We start from the raw sequence: 24,308 nt of genomic DNA on the forward strand, positions 1-24,308 counted from the left end.
CCTAAAATAACTGTGTTTAAGTTTCTTACCTAATAAGTGCATAGGGGCTTGGAGTCAGATTTAATTAGAGTTAGGGAAATGGAGTAATAAGATTTGCCTTAGATTTTAATCTCACAGAGCTTGCAAATTTAGACTATAGGCCATGAATAACAACTAAAAACATCTTTTGGTAATAGTTTTCTGCAAAATGCTCATTAGGATATGTTTATGCAAGTAGATTTTGCACAAAGAAGTGTGATTATAACTTTTCCCAAGTTCTTTACCTCTTGTCTTGGCTTCCTGACTGCTATAAAAGTTCCACATAATGAGTTGGACTAACAACAGGAATTACTGGCCCAAGGTTTTAGAAGCTAGAAGTCTGGTCAGTAGCATTCTGGTTGGCTGGCAATTCTTGGGTTCTTTGGCTTTCCCATCACATGACAATGTCCTCTCCTTTCTGTTCTAGGTTCTGATGACTTCCACCTTCTAGTCCTCTCTGTGGCTTTTTTGCCTTTAAGTACTGCAGAAATAAGATTAAATCCTATCCTGATGCAGTTGGCCACACCTTGACTAAACAGAATGTCTTCAAAGGGTCCTATTTACAATGGGTTCACACCCACAGGAGTTGACTGAGATTAAGAACATAGTTTTTTCCTGAGGTATATGATTCAACCTACCACACCTCTTTTCTTTGTCACTAAAGTAAGTTGATGAAAAGCATTATTTTAGTAACTGAATAATGGGCCCTCCTTCAAGTATCAGCATCCTGTCAAGCATCTGGGTAAAAAGTGAAAACTGTATGAGCTCTCTTAATTTCATGTTTTGATATACCTAGATTTTTGACCTCACATATGGGTGGCAGGTATTTTCTTTCATTAATTCAATCACTGCTTTGATCTGAAGTAAACATTTTAAATCCACTCATCACAGTTTTATGATAGGAAATTATGATATGAGTTGAGTTTTTGGAAATTAACCTTAAGGCTGTTTAATTTCCTGGGAAAATATTCATGATATAGTGAGAAGCAAAATAAAAATCACCAAACAGAATGTTTCACATGTTACTTTCATAATAATAAAAGTTATTATTAAATTTTAAGAATTTTTAACTAAACCTAAATGGGATCATAGCAAACTGGCCACTTATTGAATACTTAGTATGTGCTGGACGATGCGATCCAACATTCTTTACCCGAATTAGACCAAAAAAACCATTGACACAACATAAGGACAATGCTTTCCCAATTGATTCTGTAGTGATCTGACCCAGTATTTCTCTTTAAAATGTCTTTTAAAAGCTTAGCTCACAATTAAGAATGCTTGAAAATGTAAAGTTTTCTACTTAATACCTCTCAATTCCTTTACTAATATTCTCTCTCTCTCACACCTTCCCCCTTTTTATCTCTCCCTTTCTCTCCCTCCTTCCCTCTCTTCTTCCCTGCCTCTTGTATTCCCTCCCTGTCTCTCTCTTTCCCTTTCTCTCCTCTCTGTCTCTCCTTCTCTCCCTCCCTCATTTTCTCTCTTTTTCTCTACTTTCTGGTAGCCTCTATGGGTATCCCAAGCTAGAATTGATTGAGACCAGTGAAAGCTAGTTTGTCTTCCCTACGCAATACCAATAGATCAAAATAAAGTAATTAGGAAACTGCTCCATATTAAGAGATACTGTAGGAATTTGAACAGAAGCCAGCTCCCTCTTTTCTGAAGAACCCTGGTAGCAGGGAGTGGGGACCCAGGAAGACCTTCACCTTACATTTGTCCATATATTATAATGCAACTCCAAGAGACTTTGGCAAAGCCTCTCTAAGGGTCATGAACCCGCTCTAGAAAATCTGACCTATTTCCCAAAGCTTGAAGAACCATGCCTTTACCTGGTGCTGAGAAAGAGCCAGAAGGGAATTAGCAAGCAGGTCAGTGTCAGGTTCATAGATCCACCCTGTCTGCTGGTGAGGCACGTGCTGGTTATGAGGCTGCTGCCATGCACGGAGCATTTTGAAACCTTATTGGGAGTCTGAGGCCCTTTTAGGTCAAAATCTGGTACACCCCGGGATGGCAAATACTTTTGGTGAAGGATTTGATGAAAAACGATTTGCAACTAACTATAAGGAAGGAAAGCTGATTTTCCAAAAACTCTCTGAAGATGCCACATCTAACACTGAAATGCTCTCTGTGGTTCTCCATTCTGTGAAAATGCCCAACTTGCTCTGCTGACATGACTTGAACCCAAGGAGACCTATCCCCCTGATGCCTATGTCCTTTGGGTCGGCCTTGAGCCACACCACCTGTAATTGCTCCTCAAGGGCAGATTTTGTTTGCCTGTGGCTATTCTACAGTGGCTTGCTTGGTGCCTGTTGCTTGACTAAGACAAGCGTTCTTGAACTTTTTCCATAAAAGCACACACAATAGACAGTATTTCCATGCATGGAATCCTCCATGGGTAGAACTGCAAGCTTCAGCAGACTAGCTAGGTGCTGGCTGATCTCACCTCCTCTTCTCCCATGCAGGAAAATAAAAAGTTACTGGGAGCAACTTACACCCTATATGATCCTTAATCTGCTCATGTGTTCAGAAAGTAAACCATCCACCTATATCTGGATTTATCCACTCTATTATTAAGTTATTTGTGACGCATGCTTAACTGATGTACACTAACTGTGTGCAATGACACTTTAGCCAAGTTCAGCTGGATTCATTTTAAAAATGAAAATTCCCTTCAAGAGGGAAAAAAAAACTATAAAGGAATTCACAAACAACCAGGAGGGTATTTTTTTTCTATTCATATATCATACAGGTCAAGTACTAATTTACTTAATTATACAAAAACTCTAAATCAATCTAAATACAAAATTGGCAGAAGTTATAGACAGCTCCCAAACAAGGAACTACAATGGTTATTGATATCTTATTAATGTTATGAGAAATGTAATTTAACACTATTAGATATTTTTCATGGTAAATTGGCAAAGGAAAAAAAATTGAACACCTATTGTGTTGGAAAGAATGCAGAAAAATAGGCATTCTCATGCATTGCTGGTAGGAGTTTAGATTGGATTATTCCCTATGGGTAGAAATTGGGCAATAGCTTCAAACATTATAAATGTATATACCCTATAACTCAGTTTTAGGCATTATCCTACAAAGATATTCATTGCTGCACTGCCGGTTTAGCCATAGGCTGAAAACCAATAAGGGATAAATAATATATATTACAGCACATATCTGCCATGGAAAAGTATCCAGCCATTAAAAAGAATGTATATGCATGCAATAATATAGCAAGACTGCTTAGATGAACTATTAAATGAAAAGCATGAGATAAAAAACAGTGTGTATAATTGTAATGATATTTTGAGGGAAAAGGGGTATATATATATATATATATGTATATATATATATATATATATGCACATTTTTATTCAGAGAAGATTGATGTATAATTGGCAAAAACTGAAATCTGTTCAAATATCCCTCAGCTGATGAACACATTAATAAAGTACTACTTAATAATAATTAAAATAACAGGCTGAAATGATATGGATGAATCCCAAAAGCATGATGCTAAGTGAAAGAAACCAGATACAAAAGGCACTTCGGAAAAGGCAAAACCATAGGGATAGAGAACAGATCAGTAGTTACCAAGGAATGGGGATGGAAGAAGGGGATTGACCACAAAGGTGCAAGAAGGAACTTTTTGGGGTGTTGGAGATGTTCTCTATCCTGAATGTGGTGACTGATACATAACTGCATGCATTTGTCAAAACTCATGGAAGCATGCACTGAATTTCATTGTATATACGTTATGCCGTAATAAATCCAACATCTCAAATTCGCTATGGACAGTGCGGCTGGTTACCCATGCTCAGCTTTCTAGAGAGAGTAGAAAGGTCATGAAAACCTCAGACAATTTGCTTATTTGCTCCCTGGGGACATACCTGGCCATCGCCCTTCAAAGATACTTAAGCTTCTACAAATTCAGAAAGGGCCCTAGTTCAACTTAATTGCCTGCAGAGAAAAGCACATAATATCATTATCCTCCCCAAACACTAACTGACAATATTATCTTCTCCAAATGGGCTGAGCGATTTCAAGAATGAATATGATCCTAATTAGATGTTCTTTCCAACCTGGTTGTGAAGAGGGTTTCATGAAGGTTAGAAGATGATGGGGGAATTTGATTCAAGTCAGTCACTGGGAAAATTGCATTAGTGTCACTGGAGAATGAAAAAAGGATATGACGGGTATACTATTATAACCTTGTGTGCTGTGCTGACAATTATCCTCCCAATGGACTTTTTTTCCCACTTTCCAGGATATTCATAATAAATTACAAAAACAATCATTGTAAGTAATCCATTTAGAATGACGCTCTACTTTTAAAACATGAACTTGAATAAGCACACAAACCTATTCAGATGCCCTGCTAAGTTGCTTTGTCTACAATGATCCAGAATTACTAGCACCTTTTGGTTACTGATTTCACTACTCTGACAGCTGAAATGACATGCTCATGGCTTGTGTCTGTCCTTACCATTTGGGGTTATGAAAAGAATGGACAGGTTATGCATGCTATTGTCAAAATTAACTCAAGCTCTGCATTTGTCTATGGGCTTACAAGGTTTAATCTCCATGTGTTGTACCTGAGGACGTGAAAGACACAAGCCAAAGTTTCTGCATCACTGGGTGCCATTGTCATAAGAAGCCAGGTAGCACCTCTTGTAGCATGAAGGAATAAAATAATTTAATCTTTTAAGACAGATTAAATGAACCTGTTCTTCCTTGAAAGAGAGAAATTGGTACATAAAACACAAAAAGTAATCCCTTTGATACATGTGTTACCTCTGCCTCATGACTGTGAAATCAGAGAGCAAATACAGCACCTGTTATTAACATCTGAAAGTTTAAAGTTGTAGAAGTAAGGGGGGGTGAATGGTGAGAGGTGGCATTGAAAACCATGAGGTTTACAGCTGTTTCAGAAAAGCTTCCTCAGAACCTAGCAGTCTTTCTGGAAACAGCAAAAAGAGAGACTGTACCTAAGGAACCCCAAGGGGCTTTGTGGTTTTCTCCCTATAAAACCACCACAAGCAGATCTCAGCCTCCTGGATGCCTTGGGAAACTGGAAATGCTTCTCCTCATTCCACTTACAGAAGAAAATGCAAATTCCAGTACTAGGAGTTACTCTGTGGGGAATCCTTACAAGATGATTGGTGGGTTGAATTCAAAGGATTGACCTCCCCAAATGACTTTTTTCATTTTAATGAAAGAAAAGGAATTGTTAGGGGGACAAATACCAGTCATCACAAAGAGAAGGTGCCTGGAAGCAAGAGAGGAGACAGCAACAGATTTTTGGGAGCTGGAAAGTGCGTGGAGGAAGACAAAGTGGCCCAGGGAAGCCCTAGGACCTTGGACAGAAGAGCAGGCACAGAAGTTGGAGTGGCCGAGAGCATAGCAGCTCTCCTCCCCTACCCTTTTTGGGGGTGCAGTGTCCAGAGACACTGACTTGGGTGGGGATGAGGGGCTGCAAACAAGTGATGTGTATTTGAGGCTGAAATGGTGGGCTCTGGGGCCCAGGGGCCCCCACCCAACCCCATCCAGCAACTGCAGGGCCTGAGATCATTCTAGAAAGACAGAAACAAGGAGGCTCTGGGCTCAGGCAAATGGATATAACAGTGAGAGACAGAAGCCTGGGGATTGGGATGGGGAAATTCGGCAGCTTGGAGGATAGGGGCTCCTCCTCTCTGTCCCTGAAAGCCCCCCTGTCCCCACCCATGTGCAGTCAGGCATGGGCTGCAGGACAGGAGAAAAGATTGGCACATGGGCTCCCTGTGTCAAAAGGCTTTTAGCTGTATTTAACTTTTATTTCCGATTCAGTTAGTATTTATGAAAAGTGTCAGGAGCTGGACCGCCTGGAGGATGTGGCTTTTTAGATTACGTAGTATTTGATAGAGACAATGGAACAGATGCAGTGCACATTGGAGCTTTGAGGCATTCCCTACCCTGACTCCATGATCCAAATTAAGAACAAAGGCCACAACCAGTCTCAGTGACACCCTCTGCATGTTCCCCTGACACCTCTGCAGAGCCGCTATTGCTAATTTTGTGCTTACCTTCTCTTGCTTTTTTTTATATGATTTTATTAGATATGTGTATATTCCTAAACAATATACTGTTCAGCTTTGCTGAGTTTGGAGCTTTGTAAAAATGGCAATGTCTTAAAAGTATTCTTTTGACTCCCATGTTCTGAGACTTTCATTTTCTCTCATTGTAACATGTTGTGGGCAGTTTTGGGTCATTCATTTTCGCATATTATATTTTACTGGGGGATTATTCTAGGTCTTTATTTATCCATTTTCCCCTGGATGGACACTGGGGTGTCCTCGCTATGGCTAATAGAAACAAACCTGCTGATATCATTCTTGAATATGTTTTCTTAGCGCTAGTGGCAGGACTTTCCCTAGGGTATATAGAGACTTTATGGTTAGCAGTATTCACTAAGGTTCCAGTTTACTAGAGAATGCTTTTTTAAGGTTTTTGTATCAATTTATATTCATAACAAGGGTGCATATGTGCCTGTTGTTCTTTATCTTTTCAAACACTTGATCTTATCAGAGGATGTAAAAAAGATATCTCATTGTGGTCTTAATTGTCATTTTCTTGATCACTCACAAAATTGACCTCAATGATTTATTCACTATTTATGCTTCCAACTCTGTGGAATGCTTATCCATGTCTTCTGTCCATTTTTTTTCTACTAGGTTGCTTATTTTTATGTATTTTTAGTAGTCCTTTATAAATGCTGGATACTAATGCTTTTTCAGTTGCCAAAGACATGTATGAGTTTTGAATTTGACTTTTCTTCCATTTCTATGGTGTCTCTAATAAAATACCTAAATAAGTGAAGAGATGATCTATATTCAAGGACAAAAAGGCACAATATCCTTAAGATGACAGTTCCACCCAAGCAGTCTATAGATTCAATTAAATTTCAGTCCAAAGCCCAGCAAGTTTGTTGTTGTTGTTGGTGGTGGTGGTGTTTTGAGGAACTTGACAAGATAGGATAGCTTCTAATTCAACTTCCTACTTGACTCAGTGGAGGCTTCCTACAAAAATGAGCATGACAGTGGAAAGAACATTGGCTGTGAGTCCTATGGACACGGGTTTGAGTCCTATTTTTCTTGTTTGTAAATTGAGGATAAGAATATGTTTCTATTACAGCTTTGCTGTGAAGAGTAAACGAGATAACATAGAAAATGTCCCTATTGAGTCAGTGTGCCTGGCATCCAGCAGGCACTCAATAAATGCAGACTGCCTTCCTCCCTTTCTATGCTCCTCATTTCTCTCTGTGGAATACAGCCTCCCAGGATCCAGGAACCCAATAGCCGGGCTCTTGTCAGAAATCAGAAGCTCCCAAAGGCCCCTTCATGAAGGGATGGAACACTCTGCAGTGGCCTGCCTCTCTCTTTGGGTGCAGATGGGGAGCTGGGGGGAGGTGGCACACACCTGCAGGGCCTGGCCAACCCAGACAGGGAGGAGGTTAATCTTGGGCTGAATTAATAGACCTGTCCTATCCCACCCCACTCCGCAGCCATGGAGACCAATCTAATAACAACAACATTAATGATAACAAATAAATAACAATAAGGCCATCTAGGAAAATCACTTAGCAAAGTCAAAGTAGCCCCTGGCTATGAGTACTATCGTCTTCATTATGGTATTTTTACATGCCAGTTGCTTTATAGGAAATATCTCATTTAATCCTCCTGACCACCCTGTGAGATTGGTCTCATTATTTTCCCCAGTTGACAGCTCAAGAAGTAGAGGCTGGAAGAGGGCAGGTGGGGTCCCTGTGCATGTGGGCAATGCATGGTCAAAGCCAGATGAGACAAGTGGGCAACCTTCTCCACAGCCTGTGCCCCTCCCACTGTTGTCCCAGTTGCTGGGTCACACCTGCCTTCATGCAAGACTCATTGCCACTAGTTGCCTTTTCCCTGTCCCCTGTCTGGGCTAAACACCAGACCAAAACTTGCACAAGAAACACCTGGTCACAGCTTTCTTGCTGCATTGGGGGCAAGAATTTCCCTAACACTTAATAGAAAGGACACAACAAATACACTACACACACACATCAATTAAGCTAGCAGGGCCCATCAAAAAGGCTTGGGTAGGCAGAAATGTCACATTTCTCCCCTATTCCTTCTGCATATTTGCAGCTCATCTCTGAGTAGGGGCCCAGAGGCTCCTGCATACTGTGTTGAAGAAGAGCCAAAAAGCTTCTGGGAATCCCACCTGTTTCCCATGAGAAAGAAGGAGTCAGGTGAAACACAGAGAAAATTTCTCCTGAAAATTAGGAAAACTCAGTGGCATAGGAAACCCTTCTGGAGATGAGTTCAATTTGACCATAACAGTCTCCCTATTTTAATCTGCATGTGCTCTGCTCCAGCCAACTTGTCCCACTCTCCAGGTCCGATCCTGGGTATGACAATATCCAACAGGGCTTGGAAAGCAGCATTTAGAATTCATCCCTGGGACATTTGAAGCTCAAGGACTTGGTTTGCTGCAATCAGGAAGGACACAAATGCAGTACCTTCCTCCTTGCTAATAGAAACAAACCTGCTGACATCATACTTGCTGCCGGGCCTACCCCTACCCAGCCCAGATGCTCAGACTGTCTGCTTCCCTTTCCTGGGCCCCCAGCCCTAAAGGTGGCCCAGCCAGCTGCTGTCAAGTCATGGTGGAGGTTGAACGTGAGGCTCCAGTGGCAGGCTGGGCAAGGGCTCATTGCTGACATGCTTCACACAGAATTCATCAGCCCCCATCCCAATTCACACCACAGTGAAACACACACGTGAGAAATCAAGGGGTACTTGAGCGTTGCATCTTTTGATCATTAAATATCTCATTGCCAGATACATACCTGTGAGGAGGCATAAGCATAGATGACTCTGTTAGTAAAGCCTGTCAGCTCCAGCTTGCCAGGAAAACAACCATCAAAGGCTCAGTTCTGAAAAAAATACTAATTTCCATGTCTCTGTAGTCAGCAGTGCTTCCTCTTCCCACCCACCCAACCTGGCCCCCATCCATCGGTCTTCCTTACAGAAAGGATTATAGCTAAATGGACAGTGAAAATGAGAACTGCCCCAGGCAGCTCAGATTTGCTGTTGTTTCCACTTGCAGCATGCAGGGTGTGTTCCCAGCTGCACGGGGGCCGGGTCTGCAGAAGGCATCAAGGCCCACAGTGGGTCACAGCCACTGTGCCTGCATCCCCTTCCTGCCAAGGCTGTCAGCCTCACCACGGGGATGCCCAACCCTAAGGACCTTTGGTGAACATGCCAGCCTCTCATGTGGCTGATCGGCAAGGCCCACCTCCAGCCCCATAAGATGACCTTTGAATCTCATTTTCAGGTGCCTCTCATCATTTTGAATTCTTGGAACAGTCGATGAGAAAAAGTGGGATGGACAAGATGTTTCTTTGTGGCTTCTGCTGAAATGACATTAGCTTAATACATATATATTTTAAAAGCTTTTTTTGTTTCTTACATTCCTTGACCACCTACTATATGGAAGACCGTATGCTAAGCACGCTGCACAAGTTATCTTCTTTAGTCCTTGCAATGACCTAGAAATGATCTGTGAGCTAGTAAGGGGTAGAATGAATGAGGGAGCCAGCTCCGTCTCTGATTCCAGAACCTAGACTTTTTTTTAATTGACAAACCAGAACAACATACAAACATGAACATTCTTAACATACAAACATTCCATACATGGTGTACAATCAATGACTCACGAAATCATCACTTAGTAGTATAGTCATCACCAAGCTCATTTTTTAGAACATTTGCATCACTCCAGAAAAAGAATTAAAATGAAAAAATAAAAAACTCATACATACCATGTCCCTTACCCCTCCCTCTCATTGACCACTAGTATTCCCATCTACCCAATATATTTTAACCTTTAGAACCTAGACTCTTCATTCTCTATTGTTTTCTCCTGCCAGTTTCCGAGGCAGGAAAAACATCAGATTCTATGCCTTTCCATCCTTTAGGAAGCCACAACATGTTAAATTAATTCTACATATTAATCTAACTTTACTCCAGATAAACGTTTTTAAAAGCCAATGGAATTTTGACACATAGAGTGGATCATGCTGCCATAAGAGGTGATTTTATTTCAAGAAATGATGTGATACATCCTTATGCAATACAAATAATTTTTTGATAATTGGAATAATCACAACATATTTATATTAGTTTATGTATATATAACTTTCTATATATCCAGCTTACTTAATAAGGATGAAATGTTAAAATGACAATGTTTAAAACTCAAGAAGCTTGGATTCGAAGTCTAACACCCAAAGGTTTTTGTTTTCACTTGTCATTTTTTATTGTTGATTTTTTTGTGTTGTGTTTGGTTTGTTGCTTTTGTTTTCTCATTGAATTTGCTAGGAAGTCTTTAATTTTGTTCTTTACCATGCCATTTTTCATTCATTGTCCCTTAAGGAAATATTGAAGATATTCTTTATCTCATAATAGCTTATATGTAACATATTAAATATAATAAATCATATAGTCAACAACATTTATATACCCACATGTATATGTATTGAATTTGACTACTTTATACAGTATTACATTTCAAAATATTAAAGAAATGTATTAGTTTCCATTTTGAGCTGTTTTTTTCTTAAACAATATTGATAACTGATTTCAAGCTTTGTAAAACTCATTCACCATAAGTAAGTTGTCAAAGTGTGTCATAAAAAAAGCCACATTTTAAAATTCCCAAACACTCCATATTAAGAGGTAAGTAACTTCTCTATTTAAGCAGTTCAGGAAGTTTGCTAAAGTCCAAACTATGGTTTTATTTTACACTTCTGGCTTTCTCAGCTTCTTTCATTAAACTTGCAGTAAACAATGTTAATACAGGAGTTGCAGGGTGCATCAGAGTCTGCTTATTCTCTGTTTGTGGTTCCCACTGGGTGAAAGGTTGCAGCAATTAAGGTGGTGTGAAGCTGTTTCAAGGTGCCACAAAGATAGATTAATTAGGTTGCAAATGGTCTGGTGACATTGCCAACTGAGGCTTTGATGGGCCCAGTCCAAGGTGATTGAGTCTGAGGATAGTGATGGATAGGCAATCTGTAAAGAAGGGAACTGACTATGAGACATGATGGGAAAACATCTGGTACCTGTAACTACGAGCACACCATGGCCATAGATGCCAGAGACTAAACCTTCTTCTCTCAATGAAATCAATGTTATGGAGAATTCCAAAAGATTCATCATTGGTTGATAACAGTTTTGATCTCACAAGCAAATTTAAAAGGATAACCAAGAAAATTAATATAATTTTATGACTAATTACATTGTGACTGAATTAGAATTAACAAGTAAGCGTACATCCAGCAAATATTGCCCCACTTGAAGAGGACCCTTTATAAAGACTAAACATTTATTTCAAAGGTACAGATATCACTTAAACCTGGTCACAAACCAATTTTGAAACTTTTAGCTCATTATAAACTTGCAAGTGCAGAAAGTTTCTGGAGGTTAATTTAAAGAATAATTCATTAGTGAGTGTTGTTAATGGGATGAGGAAGGAGTATAGTATTACATGCTCCCACACAACACAACCTTAAGAGGCAGACTTGATTTTGAAGACACAACTATCTGATTTCTAACATAGGCCTGAGAAATCTAAATGCAGGCTAAAGAAACCTATATTTAGAGCATATCGGGCTAAAATGCAGAGAAATCATATGTCCAATGACATACCATCAATTAATTTATAATGCCAATTCTTTGCTAGAGAGAGAGAACTGGGGAAATATTAAAGAAATAGTACATAAAAGGCTGCCTTGAAGAGACCATGAGGCACTAAGAGAACCAAAGACCAGAAATTGATTCTAAGTTGCTATCTAGAGTGTGTCACTCATCTTTGAATCTTAAATGTGAGATATTTACAGTAGTGGTAGTTTTCCAAAGACTCTCTGAAGAAGTCCAAAAAATAAAGAATAGGAATTAAGTCCCTATTAAACCACATTGTGGTGGCAATAGTTCACAACAGTGTCAATCAAGTAAAGACATTTCCTTGGCCCTAATGCTCCCCCCATACCTGCACACATATATTTAGATCCTGGTGGGATTAAAAAGAAATCCACACATAACTAGAAACTGATAATGAGGAAATTAAACAGAAAGACCAAACCCAACCAATTGGTCACAATAAGGCTTTATACCTACAGAGGGCCTGGCCTGGGGGATAGAGATGACATCACTGAGAATGAAGTCCAGATGTCTGAAGATATACTTGAATTGCCATTTTAATTTTTGAAATATTGCTAGGTTGGCTCTAAAGTTATAAGATTTTCACTTTTATTATCTAAAAGTGAAAAGATTAGTGGCAAGACTTACCTGAGACTTCCTATTCCTATAGAAAAAGAAAAGAAGCAGTTGCAAATAAAGGGTTTATGAGAGAAGCAATGAGAAAGAAAATCATAGCTAGAATGACTGCAGAAGATGGACAACTAAAGGAAAAGCTCTAGACTGAAGGGGTGTGGTAGCAGATGGAAATTCAGATTTACTGGAAGAAAAGAAAATCACAATAAATGAAAAATGTGTGGGTAAACATACAATGATATTTTGGTGTCTTCTAAAAATTTTTTGACAGCTCTAAGCAAAACTAATAACACATATAGATCACAAGGCTGCACACAATAGAAAAATTATACTGTAAGTGTCTTAAATTATACTTGAAGAAGGATGATATTCAGGTAATGTAAACTGGAATAAATGCATCTTGTGTGCAGATGTGTCATAGTAGTTGCTGTGGTTTAGAGGAATTTAATATATAGAAATTATTCATTCTAGTCAACCTTGAGTTGGCATGAGGATTTGTGTGTGGGTCTGTATACATAATTGATATGATAATAAATAATTATAATATGCAAGTAATATATAATTATATAATATATGCATAGTACATATCATGCATATCATATTGCATATATCTTATATGTATATGTACACATTTTTAAACATGTGTATATTGATGAATTAACATGTATTTGTATATGTATGCATATGTACCTATACAGTATATATATACATTATGTGTTAAAATGTATTATATATAAAACAATAGAAGGGGTAGAATGGAATGTTAATAAATTATGAATCAATAAAATTTGGAAACTCAAAACAACCTAAATATTTGTGGAAAATTAAAATATATTTTAAACTGAATAATAATAAAAATATAGTATGTTTAATATTGTGTAATGCAGCTACTTAGATAGGAATTTATAGCTATAGATTTGTATATTAAAAAAGAAGAAAAATTCAAATTAAATAGTCTGAGTTTCCATTTGCAGAAGCTAGTAAAGGATAATATGACTGTACCAAAATAGGAATAAGGAAGTAAATAAATTGGATAAGTGTAAACCTAATGTAATATAAAACAAACAATAGAGAAAATTAACAAAGCCGAACATTAATTCTTTGAATTTAAAGTTATAAACAATTATCTAGGCTCGTTAAGAAGTAAACAAAGAAAAAGATAAAGCACAAATTATCAATATAGGGAACAATAGAAAGGATATCACTACATATCTTACATATAAGAAAAGAATAAAAGGAACATGTTATGTAAAACTGTATATAATAATTTGGATTTGTGAAATGGATAAATTCTCAAAAAAGAGAACATAACAAAACTAATACAAGATAAAAGGGATTGTATTAGTATTAAATTGCTTTGCATCTTCATTTAAAACTTTGCAAGGAAATCCCCAGGCCTGGTTTGGTTTCACTTGAAAATTATGTCATATATTTAAGAGAGAAATAATACTAAACTTATTTACTTTCCTAATATCTATAGTGATACCAAGCAGAAAGGTACAAATCCATATTCATTGTTTGACATCTCACTGTTGAATTCCAACAAACATTTATGGGGATAAAAGTAGATAAAAAAGGAGGAAAGGCAATAAATTTAGAAAATGCATTTGCAAAATTCAATACCCATTTTATGGCAAAAACTTTCAGGAAACAAAGAGTAGGCTTTACAATAGGAAACTTCTCCAAAATCAATAAAGGGAAATTTTAAGTGTAGTCAACATTATAATTAACAGTAAATTTTGATCACTTTTTCTCTATTACAAAGCATTTGACAAGAAGATTTTTAACCTCAATTCTTTTCAAGATTGTATTGGAAGTCTTAGCCAGTTCCAGAAAGCAAGAAACAAAAAACCACCAAAAATAGTATAAAAACTGGAAATAAAGAAGTAAAGAGGTATTAACTTGCAAAGTGCCAGGTGATTTACATGAAAAGTCTGTAATGTATAAAACTAAAATTGCAAAAATAAAATTTAAATGGATTTGTGATCATATTCAAAACCTAAAATAAGGAGCAATAGTTTTTATCAAAATGTGCTATAGAACTAAGGGAATTAAAGAAGTTGTTATGGAGAGAAATGAAATAAGGCCTAAATAAATTGAGGCATATACAAATTAAATAAACCCTAAATAAATTGAGGCATATACCATGTACACAGTCTCAAAGACTTAAAATTAATAAAAAATCAATTCTTCTGAAAATTAATTGATAGATTGAACACCATCCCAATAAAAATTCCCGAAGTTTGTTTTGTAGATATTTTCTTCTTGATTTTAAAATTTATATGGAAATTTGAAGGATGCAGATTAACCAAAAACAGTTTTTTTAAAAATGATCTAAGTGGGATGTCTCACTGTCTTATAGTAGGACTAAAATAAAGGTCCTCTAATTAAAACAATGCAATATTGGCACAAGGAAAGACAGATCAATATTACTGAAAAGTGTCCAGAACAGACCAATACATACACAATTAATTGCTGTTCAATAAAAGCACCAAATAATAGAATAGGGAAAATAAAAATCTTTTTCAACAAATAGTATAGGAACAAGTGGATAAATATATGGAAAAAATGAATATTGAACATTTCCCTCACACTGTACACAACTTAATTGAGAGATCAAACATTTAAATATACATGTTGTAAAATAGCAAGTGAGATAATGTGTTCATGTTCTTGGGGTAAGAAATGCTTTCCTACATTGGACACAAAAGCTTTAAAACATAAAATTCTTAAGATAATAAATCATATGTCAAAATTACTAAAATTTCAAGTCATAATATAGAAAATGAAAATATAAGACTCAAATTTTAAAAACATATTTTTAAAATGAAATTGCATCCAGAATTTATAAAGTATTGTTACAGCTGATTAAATAGACAAGCATCCCAATAAAAATTTTTTCTAAAGATATGATTTATTAATGATGGAAAGGCTGACAGACAGATGTGATGCAAAACAAGTGTAGCACAATTTTAATAGTGGAATAGCGGTAGTGGGTAGATAAAATTCTTTCAACTTTGTCATATATTTGAAAGTTGTCATGATAAAAGTAATCAAAAAACATAACAAAAGTACAAAACCTTGGCCCTACCTCCGTTTAAATCAGACATTTCTATTTTCAAGTCTTACCAGTTAATTCAAATGTATCCTAATATTTTGGAATCCCTGGGCTTGTGTTTCTCAAACTTTTCTGTTTATATAATGCCTGGTCATCCTGTTAAAATGCAATGCTGACTTAGTAAATTTCAGTTTTCACCTGAAATTCTGCCTTTCCAATAATCTCCCAGGTACTGCTGCTTTTGATGGTTCAGGGCCGTATTCACATAGTGTGATAATTAGGTTCTGGTGTCAATTTGGACAGTGATGATACCATTGTTTGGTCAGGCAAGCACTGGCCTGACTGTTGCTGCAAGGGTATTTCATGGCTGGTTGATAAACCAGAAGGCTAATGTATTAAATCACCAGTCAGTTGATTGCATCCATGGCTGATTACATCTGCAATCAACTAAGGGTATGCCTCCAGCAATGAGATAGATAATCCAGTCAGTTGGATTTGATCCGATTGGTTGAAGACTTTAAGAAGAGAGGCTCATTGCTTCTTCAGCCAGAGAGTCTCTCCTGTGGAGATTGTCAAGACCTCTCATCAGAGTTGCCACTTTCACAGCCTGTCCTACTGATTTTGGACCCTTGCATTCCAGAGTTGCATGAGACACCTTTATAAATTTCATATTTACAGCTATCTCCTGTTGGTTCTGTTTCTCTAGAGAACCCTGACTAATAGATATAGCAGGGATCACAGTAGTGTGTCTCAATCTTTATTGTGCTTCAGTATCTCCCCAAGAGAGGTTGTTCAAAGGGAAATTGCTAGGCCTCCTTCCCCCCACCCAAACCACTTCTTATTCAGTAGTTTTTGTGTTAGGACCTATTCTAACCAGCTCCCAGATGAGGCTGGTGCTTTGGGTCTGGAGCCCAAACTTTAAGAATCATTTGCTCTAGCTCTGCTGCTGGTCAATATAGTAGCCAATAGCCACACGTGGCTATTGTGTACTTGCAAAGTGCCTATTTCAAATTGAGATGTTCTGTTAGCATAAAACACACACTGGTTTTTGCTAACCAGGTTTGGAAAAAATATACAAAATATCTCATTAATAATTCATATTGTTTTAAGACAGAAAAATATTTTAGGTATATTCTATTGAATAAATTATTAAATTAGTTTCAGTTCTTTACTTTTTTAATATGGCTACTATTAAATATTAAAATTGCATATGTAACTCCCATTATTGGGTCACATGATATTTCTATTGGACAAACTGTCCTAAGGTTTTACTCTAGAATTTACTCTAGAGCAGCACCCTGAGTTTTACTTGCCTACCTAATTTGCAGCAGCTCTGAAAAGAGATGGAAATTAAAGTAACTCCATGGACCAAACTTTAACAGTATTATAAAATTTTCTTCAAAGTTATTTTAAATCCAAACACTCTCTCTAGGTCTATCTTTTATGAAATAATCTTTTGGCATTCTGTATCCACAAAGAATGGCTCTTCTTTTCCCTAAACTTCATTGCTACCTGACTCCTTTTGTGCCACTGATTCCCTTTACCTGCCTTAACATTTTTCCCCTTTTGTCTATGAAAGCTCCAGTAATCATTCCAATTGCACTAGCTTGACCAACCTGTAAGAAATGATCACACAGACTGTTAACCCACCCTGCCTTATCCCCAAATCTAAACTTGCTTCCTTCTTGCTTCCATTGGGTGGAGATATGTCCTGTATTTGATCCTGAACTGATGAGCTCTTTGTCCACAAAACTGGAAAGATGTCCTGCTTGCCTCATTCTTAACAACCCAGTTTGCACATCATAGCTGTTCAGGACCTGTTTGATGAATCCATTTTCACTTTTTGTATGAATGTGTATGAATTTACTAATTTATAAGAACCACTTGTGAAGATGTGATATATTCTTAGGTTTTATTTAAAGTGCCTGCTTGGAGCTGGAGTTGCCTCATTAGCAATTCACCAGAGTAATGATTGCCTGTGACAACACAGATACATTGTGTTCTATTTTCGAAATCCCTGGGTAGAAATAGAGACAAGGGCTGCATCTAAAACAAAACAGAACATATAGACATTTTCTTCCTGTGTTATAACTCATAATCTGAGCAAGCAGAGCAGGATTTTCACACTCAAAAAAAAAAAACACTTTTCCCATGCATTTTGAGTATCCAGTCAAAGTGTTTTTCTCTGCAGCTTAAAGATTTAGCCTTAAATTTGACTTAAGAAATCTCCCTTTAAGCTAGCATTAGTGACTTCTACTTTAATATTATTAGCCAAACATACCTTTTTGAGAGCAAGTTTCTAGAGCAAGTTTCTTAAGAAATAGTGACTGAACATCCAAATGGAAAAAAAAGGGAGAGACTGAAGACAGAATTAGTGGCTTTCTAAGATTGCCTGATCATCCTCTGCCCAGTCCTTAATTACTCCAGCACCTTCAAGCACTGTACCACTTCTGACTCTATCAACAACCTCTTTCTCAAATATCTTCTCACAATAACCCTTTATTTAATTTAAGCAATTATTTCCTGAAAGCACTAAATATATCCATGCAGTATTTCATGAACACTGAAAACACAACCAAGATAAAGTAAAGAACTGTGTGGATAATTAAACCATCCCAGCATCAGATAATATATTCAAACAATCCAAAAGCTCAAAAATGTCTTAAGAATTAATCATTCTAATTTCTTCATGTCATAGATGAGGAAATTGTTTGAGAAAAGTAAAGTGCTTTCCCAAGATGACCTCATATTCAGTCAAAATGTTAATTAAAAGCAAGCATCCATCCAAGACTATGATCTAGACATTTCTTCTTACTCATACAGTGACCCAAGTCAGGTATCTCAATACTTTCACATCCCCCCTCTTCTCTTTTTCCCTTCCAACTCTGACTCTAGGATCCACTTGTACACTGCAGTCTTAGTTCAAAACTAAATGATCACTGTAAGTGATCCGCCAATGGAGCTTCTTCCATTGGTCTCACCCAACAGAAATTAATATGAGGCCATATGAAAAGACTCTAGTGGTTTCAAAAGCCAAAAGGAGAAAGAGTGCATTGAAATACTCTTTTGACAAGACAAACCTTATTTATACATATTGATGTGATCAAATATACTTGATGGAAAATGTATTAAACAGTAATTTTAGTTGCAGGACATCCAGAATCTTTGCTATGCTAATGAGATCTCTAAAAATCCATGTTGAGGATATGGTTTGCTACTTTTCCAATTTTATTTGACTCTAAAATCTACACACACATACATGCACATCACTTATAAATATCTAATGCCTATTGCTGTGCTCCTTGGAACATGTTTTGGAAAATGCTGCCTTAGAGATAAACAAAGAGAAAACAAATGTTGTTTCTGCTCTTAGGAAAGTATTCTGAGAGGAAAGATGTAAATATTCCAAGAATGTATAATCAAATGTTAAGTATTATATAAAAACATGGGCATTTATGGAACTTGAAGAATTTGAAATATTTCTGCATCAAAGATGAGAAAAAAGATGTGAGCAAAAAGGCAAGAGGAAGTTTGGAGGACAAGGAAGAGAACAGGGTATATTAAGAAAGTAGCAATGAGTTCATTTATGCATCTACCAAGATGATTTGCCTCTGCCCCACCCTTGTCCACCCTCCACAGTAGCTAGCATCCCCCACCCAGAGACATATGACAAGGCCTGGTGACATGTTTTGGTTGTCACATTGTGAAGGAGCCAACCCCCACCCCCGCCAAAGACATTTGCCTAGACTGGTAACCTGTTTTGGTTGACACACTGTGGGGACGGATGCATGATATTGGACTTTAGTGGGCAGAGGATCTGAGAGGTTGATAAGCATGCTTTAGTGCATGGGGCACCCACCTTAACACATGTACATCACAATGAGAGTTTATCTGGTCCAAAATCTCAATCATGCCATCATTGAGAAAACTTGCTCTAGAATATAATGGATATGATACCTGTGATGGGCATGTCTGCCTTAAGAACATTGTTATGAGAGTTCCCGGCTGCGATGGTTGGAGGACCGTGAGTCAGAGAGCTATGCTGCCGGCCCTCAAGCTAGACTTGGAGGAGAAGCTGTTTGGGCAGCATCTGGCCACAGAGGTGATTCTCAAGGCACTGACTGGCTTCAGGAACAACAAAAATCTCAAGAAACCACTGACTCTTTCCTTTCATGGCTGGGCTGGCACGGGCAAGAATTTTGTCAGCCAAATTGTGGCTGAAAATCTTCACTCTAGAGGACTGAAGAGTAATTTTGTCCACCTCTTTGTATCGACTCTGCATTTCCCTCATGAGCAGAAGATAAAACTGTACCAGGACCAGTTACAGAAGTGGATTCTGGGTAATGTGAGTGCATGTGCAAGTTCTGTGTTCATATTTGATGAGATGGATAAATTGCACCCTGGTATCATCGATGCAATCAAGCCATTTCTAGACTACTACGAGCAGGTTGACAGAGTATCTTACCGGAAGGCCATCTTCATCTTTCTCAGCAATGCAGGTGGGGACTTAATAACTAAGGCAGCTCTTGACTTTTGGAGGGCAGGAAAAAAGAGGGAGGATATTCAGCTGAAAGACCTGGAACCTGTGCTGTCTGTCGGTGTCTTCAATAATAGACACAGTGGTCTGTGGCGAAGTGGACTGATAGACAGAAACTTCATCGATTACTTTATACCCTTCCTGCCCCTGGAGTACAGACATGTGAAAATGTGTGTTAGGGCAGAAATGAAGGTTCGGGGTTCTGCCATAGATGAAGACATTGTCACAAGAGTGGCAGAGGAAATGACGTTTTTCCAGAAAGATGAGAAAATCTACTCAGACAAGGGCTGCAAGACTGTTCAATCACGACTAGATTTTCACTGAGCTCTTAACCAAATGGGATAAGAGGCAACTGGGAGACTCAGCAAGCCAGGGGCCTTGCCTTTTGGAAGCACTTTTGAAGACCTATTCAGGGGTTTGCACATTTGCACCTGTGGACTTTCAGGATCTGGAAGAGTTAATTTAAAAAGATGCTAATCTGTCGAGTACACTTGTCATTTTGCAACATGACAGAAATCCAACTGTTAAATTGCAGTTGAAGGTGAACTTTTAAAATCTTCAAATTTACTGCTCCCAACCTTGACAAAGTGCCTTGAAAACAGCTGTATGAGTGGAGCCCTAGGATTGCTTCTGACCCTATAGCACCCACACCTTGGAACTGCCGTTTTAACTAAAAGGGTTTAAGGGCCTTTCTCCAATCTGGGTTTTAGGTTTCTACCTGCCATAAATATTCTTCTTTGCTATTTTTCTCTGGATAGAGAGCATTAGCTGACTTAAGATATTTCAGTTAGAATTGGTGGCACCTGTGGATAGAGATGCTATCAGATGGGAGGGCCTGTGCCCTGAGCACTCTTGACCTGGGGGAGCAGTCTGTGTTGGGCTCCTGCAGCAGAGTAGGACAGGCAGGACCTTTTGGTTTGTCATAGAATCCCTTTATCCATCTCTCGGTCTTGATCCCAGCCTTCCTGTACCTTGGCAACTCAAACCTCAGTCATTAGATTTTCTCTCATCTACATCTTTAGTAGAATTCAATCAGAACAAGACTTGTTTTGAATTTAAGTCCTTAGTTCCCACAGTAAAACATTTGTCTGTTACAATGGCTTAGCCTCTCACTTTACTCCACAGAACAATTTGAAATCATAGGGCATGCTCATTCTCCATGGCTTACACCTACTGACTGAGCATTCAGCTTGTAGATTCTGCATTGCCACAGAGGTGGGAGTATTACACACTAGAAATGCTAGTTTTCTAGGATATATGTTTCTTAATTGTAATTTTTTTTTTACTTCTGAATCTTGTATAATCAAAGTATAGGATGCTGCTTAATTTTAAAATATGGAAAGGATATAAAATGGCATGATTGCTTATTCTTTTCTAAGATACTCTTAAAACAAATGATAGAGATTTTTATTGTTCTGTGTGTAGTAATATATGGAACTTTGAATATCAAATAAGGTCAGTCTGAAGTTTTGGCTGGTCCTGGGTGTCATATAGTAACGGCACCCTGTTTGGCAATGCCAGACTGGACTGCTCTGATCACTGGGAAATAAGACTTATATTCCGGCCATTGTGAATTGTTCTGTGTCTGTCCTGTAGTTGCAGTGAGACTGCAGACATGAAACTAGAACATGTGCAGCTTTTTTACATATATAAGATGTGATAGAATGAGTATTTTTACAACATAGAAGTGCCCTTATAGGGTATCCAACTTAGCCTTAAAAAAAAAGTCAAGGTGAGGCTTGAACTTTTTTAGTACATATTCTCAAATTGGAGTTAAGTTACATTTCTTTTATAACCTTTTGAGTATCTGGACAGGAGACAAAGTTTTCTCTGTTTACAATGATGTAATAAACTCAACGTGTTGTCTACGTTTGGACCACCGTTACTGACTTGTAACTTGAAAAGGCTACCGTTGACTATGGCCCAGCCTCCTCCCTCCCAAATTAAGATGGAGACAAGACCTTGAATCATTCTATTGGATATAAAATAATAAAGCATAAATTTTACCATGGAAAAAAAGAACATTGTTATGGTTATATGGATTATTTTGAACTCTAGAATAGGGAATGTACATTTAAAGTTGGCAAAAGGGAACCATGAATGATTTTTTTTTGGCAAGACAGTGGCAGTCAAGTCCAATTTACATAGTTTATACATAGGTTGAAGCAGAATAGGGTGTAAGGGAAAAGAGATGAGTTGCAGATATCTTAGAAGACAGTGGTAATGGCAAAGTGAGAGATGGTGAAGCACAATATTCACCTATGAAATCTTATTACTCCAATCAAACCATAGTAATATTGAAGTGCATAAACAACAAAAATTTTAAAAATAATATATGTGATGGTTAATTTCCTGTGTTGATTTGGTTAGGTTATAGTATCCAGTTGTTTAGTCAAGCAAGCACTGGGCTGGTTATTACTGGGGGAGCATTTCAAGGTATATTTGCATCTATAATCATGTGGATGGCATCTATAGCTGACTGCATCTACATTCAACAGAGGAGATTGCTCCTAGAAATGTGGGATTCTCCTCATCCAATAAGTTGGTGATCTGTAAAGCCAGAATTGAGAATATCAGAAATTAGAAAATATTTCCACCTCAAATTCAGTCAGTCAGCTTTCCCTGCTGAATCTGTACTCAACTTCAGCATCACCTTCATCAGAGCTTCCAGCTTGTGGCCTGCTCCATAGAATTAGAACTTGCCAGCCCCTAGATTCACATGAGCTAATTTCTTATAGTAAATCTAAGTGACATCTATTCCTGTTGGCTCTATTTCTCTGAAGAGCCCTAATCATACATAACATATCACCCTACATTATCATATGATGGTAAATATAATGCATTTAATATATATATGAGGATCCTATGATAGGTGCTATTTTATAATTTGCAATAAATAGTTGTCAAATTAGTTTTGCAAATCACAATTACATTTTTTCATTATGAATCATATGATGTCATTCAGTAGAAGACCAACATTAAGAGGACTCCATCATTCCATTTGAGTAACTCCTGGTTTGCAGTTTCTAGCTCTGGCTTTGTCGATTATCTCAGCTTAGAGTGGCCTTGATATTGACCAAAGTCAAACTGCATGGTAGCATCCTGTCCACAAGATGGCAGTGGCAAGACAGTGTTTGATGACAGAGGTTCTTGGTACCTAGAGGTTTTTTTTTTTAATCTTGTTTGGTAATTCAATTTTTGTCTATCTATCAGAAGAGGCTAAGGGGATTTCAGAGGCAGACAGCAAGGGGAAAGAGAATAAGTAGCACAATTTCTTCATAAGAAACAAACAAAAAATAGACCTTCTTTTCTGTATGCCACAAACCTGTTCACTCTTTCTCCAAGTGGGAATATTTTCACAATTTCAGTGCTGTACTTAAGAGCTGTGCATATCTTAGCAGAACTAGATTCTTAGGAGGACAATCCCCATTGCTCTCCCTTTTCATATATAAATATTTGAAAGTGGAGTCTCTGTTTGTGTTTCATTTTTTCACTTTTCTGCTTCAGAATTTTTCAATTTTAGCTTATAATTTCATATATGATAGATGTTACTCTGCTGCAAACCAATAAGTATTTTTCACTCACCTATAGGAACATGTCAGTGCTGATGACTATTTGGTTAGCATGAGAAGTATCAACATTAAAATTCTCTTCTTTATTCAAGCCATACAATATATCAAATTTTCAATAAGCAGGTTGTCTTTGCTTGTGTATTTGCCAACTATACTACCAATGTTCATTTGCCTAAAAGGAATCCTAACACTTCTGCTCTCTGTCTTTTTTCTCCCCAAATTTGTTAATACATTGTGCTACTATTAGGAAAGTTCAAAATATCTGTTAAACATGAGTGGCACGTATTAAAGTGTAAATTTTTATATAATAGGATCAATGACTGAATGAATGAAAAGAGAAACAACAGATAGGGTGAGTGGGCCATCAAGAACAAGGGATCATATCAATATAAAAATGTTTGGATACCATTTAATGCTATTTTTTGAAGTCTGTAATGTGTACAAATAAGACCTCATGCCTATATTATTGAAATGCATGAAAGGAGGTGATTAATGTAGATATACTGCTATCTTCCCAAAGTTAACATCCTTCCTGTTATCAGAAAAAGATGTGTTTGTGGTAATAAAGCATTATCTTTTGTCATCATTTTAAGAAAATATTGGATTCCTGTTGGGCATAGGGCTGCTTTATTTCACTAATACATAAATTTTATTCCTTCCTCATGCTCCTCCTTCCTCCATCCCTCCTCTCCTGTTTCTTCCTCCCTCTTTTCCTCCCTCACTTCCTCCTTTCTCACACTCTCTCTTTCTCATTCTTTCCTTTTTTCACA

At 37.5% G+C, this 24,308-nt stretch overlaps 1 protein-coding gene and 1 pseudogene across 6 annotated transcripts in view; both read left to right on the plus strand.

Annotated features, from left to right (window-relative positions):
* LOC143648125 (histone lysine demethylase PHF8-like) overlaps window positions 1-12,969 on the plus strand; it is an 88,136-nt gene extending 75,167 nt beyond the window's left edge. For 4 of the 6 annotated variants that reach the window (XR_013158387.1, XM_077117702.1, XM_077117697.1 and 1 more), the window contains one exon: window positions 446-9,369. Coding sequence is in view for 1 of the 6 variants with exons in the window: in XM_077117706.1 (XP_076973821.1) it covers window positions 446-549 (104 nt within the window). In the remaining 5 variants the exon portion in view is untranslated. The other 2 variants (XM_077117703.1, XM_077117698.1) reach the window with 1 other exon arrangement.
* A 149-nt stretch (window positions 12,970-13,118) lies between these two features.
* Window positions 13,119-24,070, plus strand: LOC143648124 (torsin-1B pseudogene; annotated as a pseudogene).
* Window positions 24,071-24,308: the final 238 nt, after the last annotated feature.

This window comes from Tamandua tetradactyla, chromosome 10 (genome assembly GCF_023851605.1).
Source record: "Tamandua tetradactyla isolate mTamTet1 chromosome 10, mTamTet1.pri, whole genome shotgun sequence".
In the NCBI taxonomy this organism is placed as follows: Eukaryota; Metazoa; Chordata; class Mammalia; order Pilosa; family Myrmecophagidae; genus Tamandua; species Tamandua tetradactyla.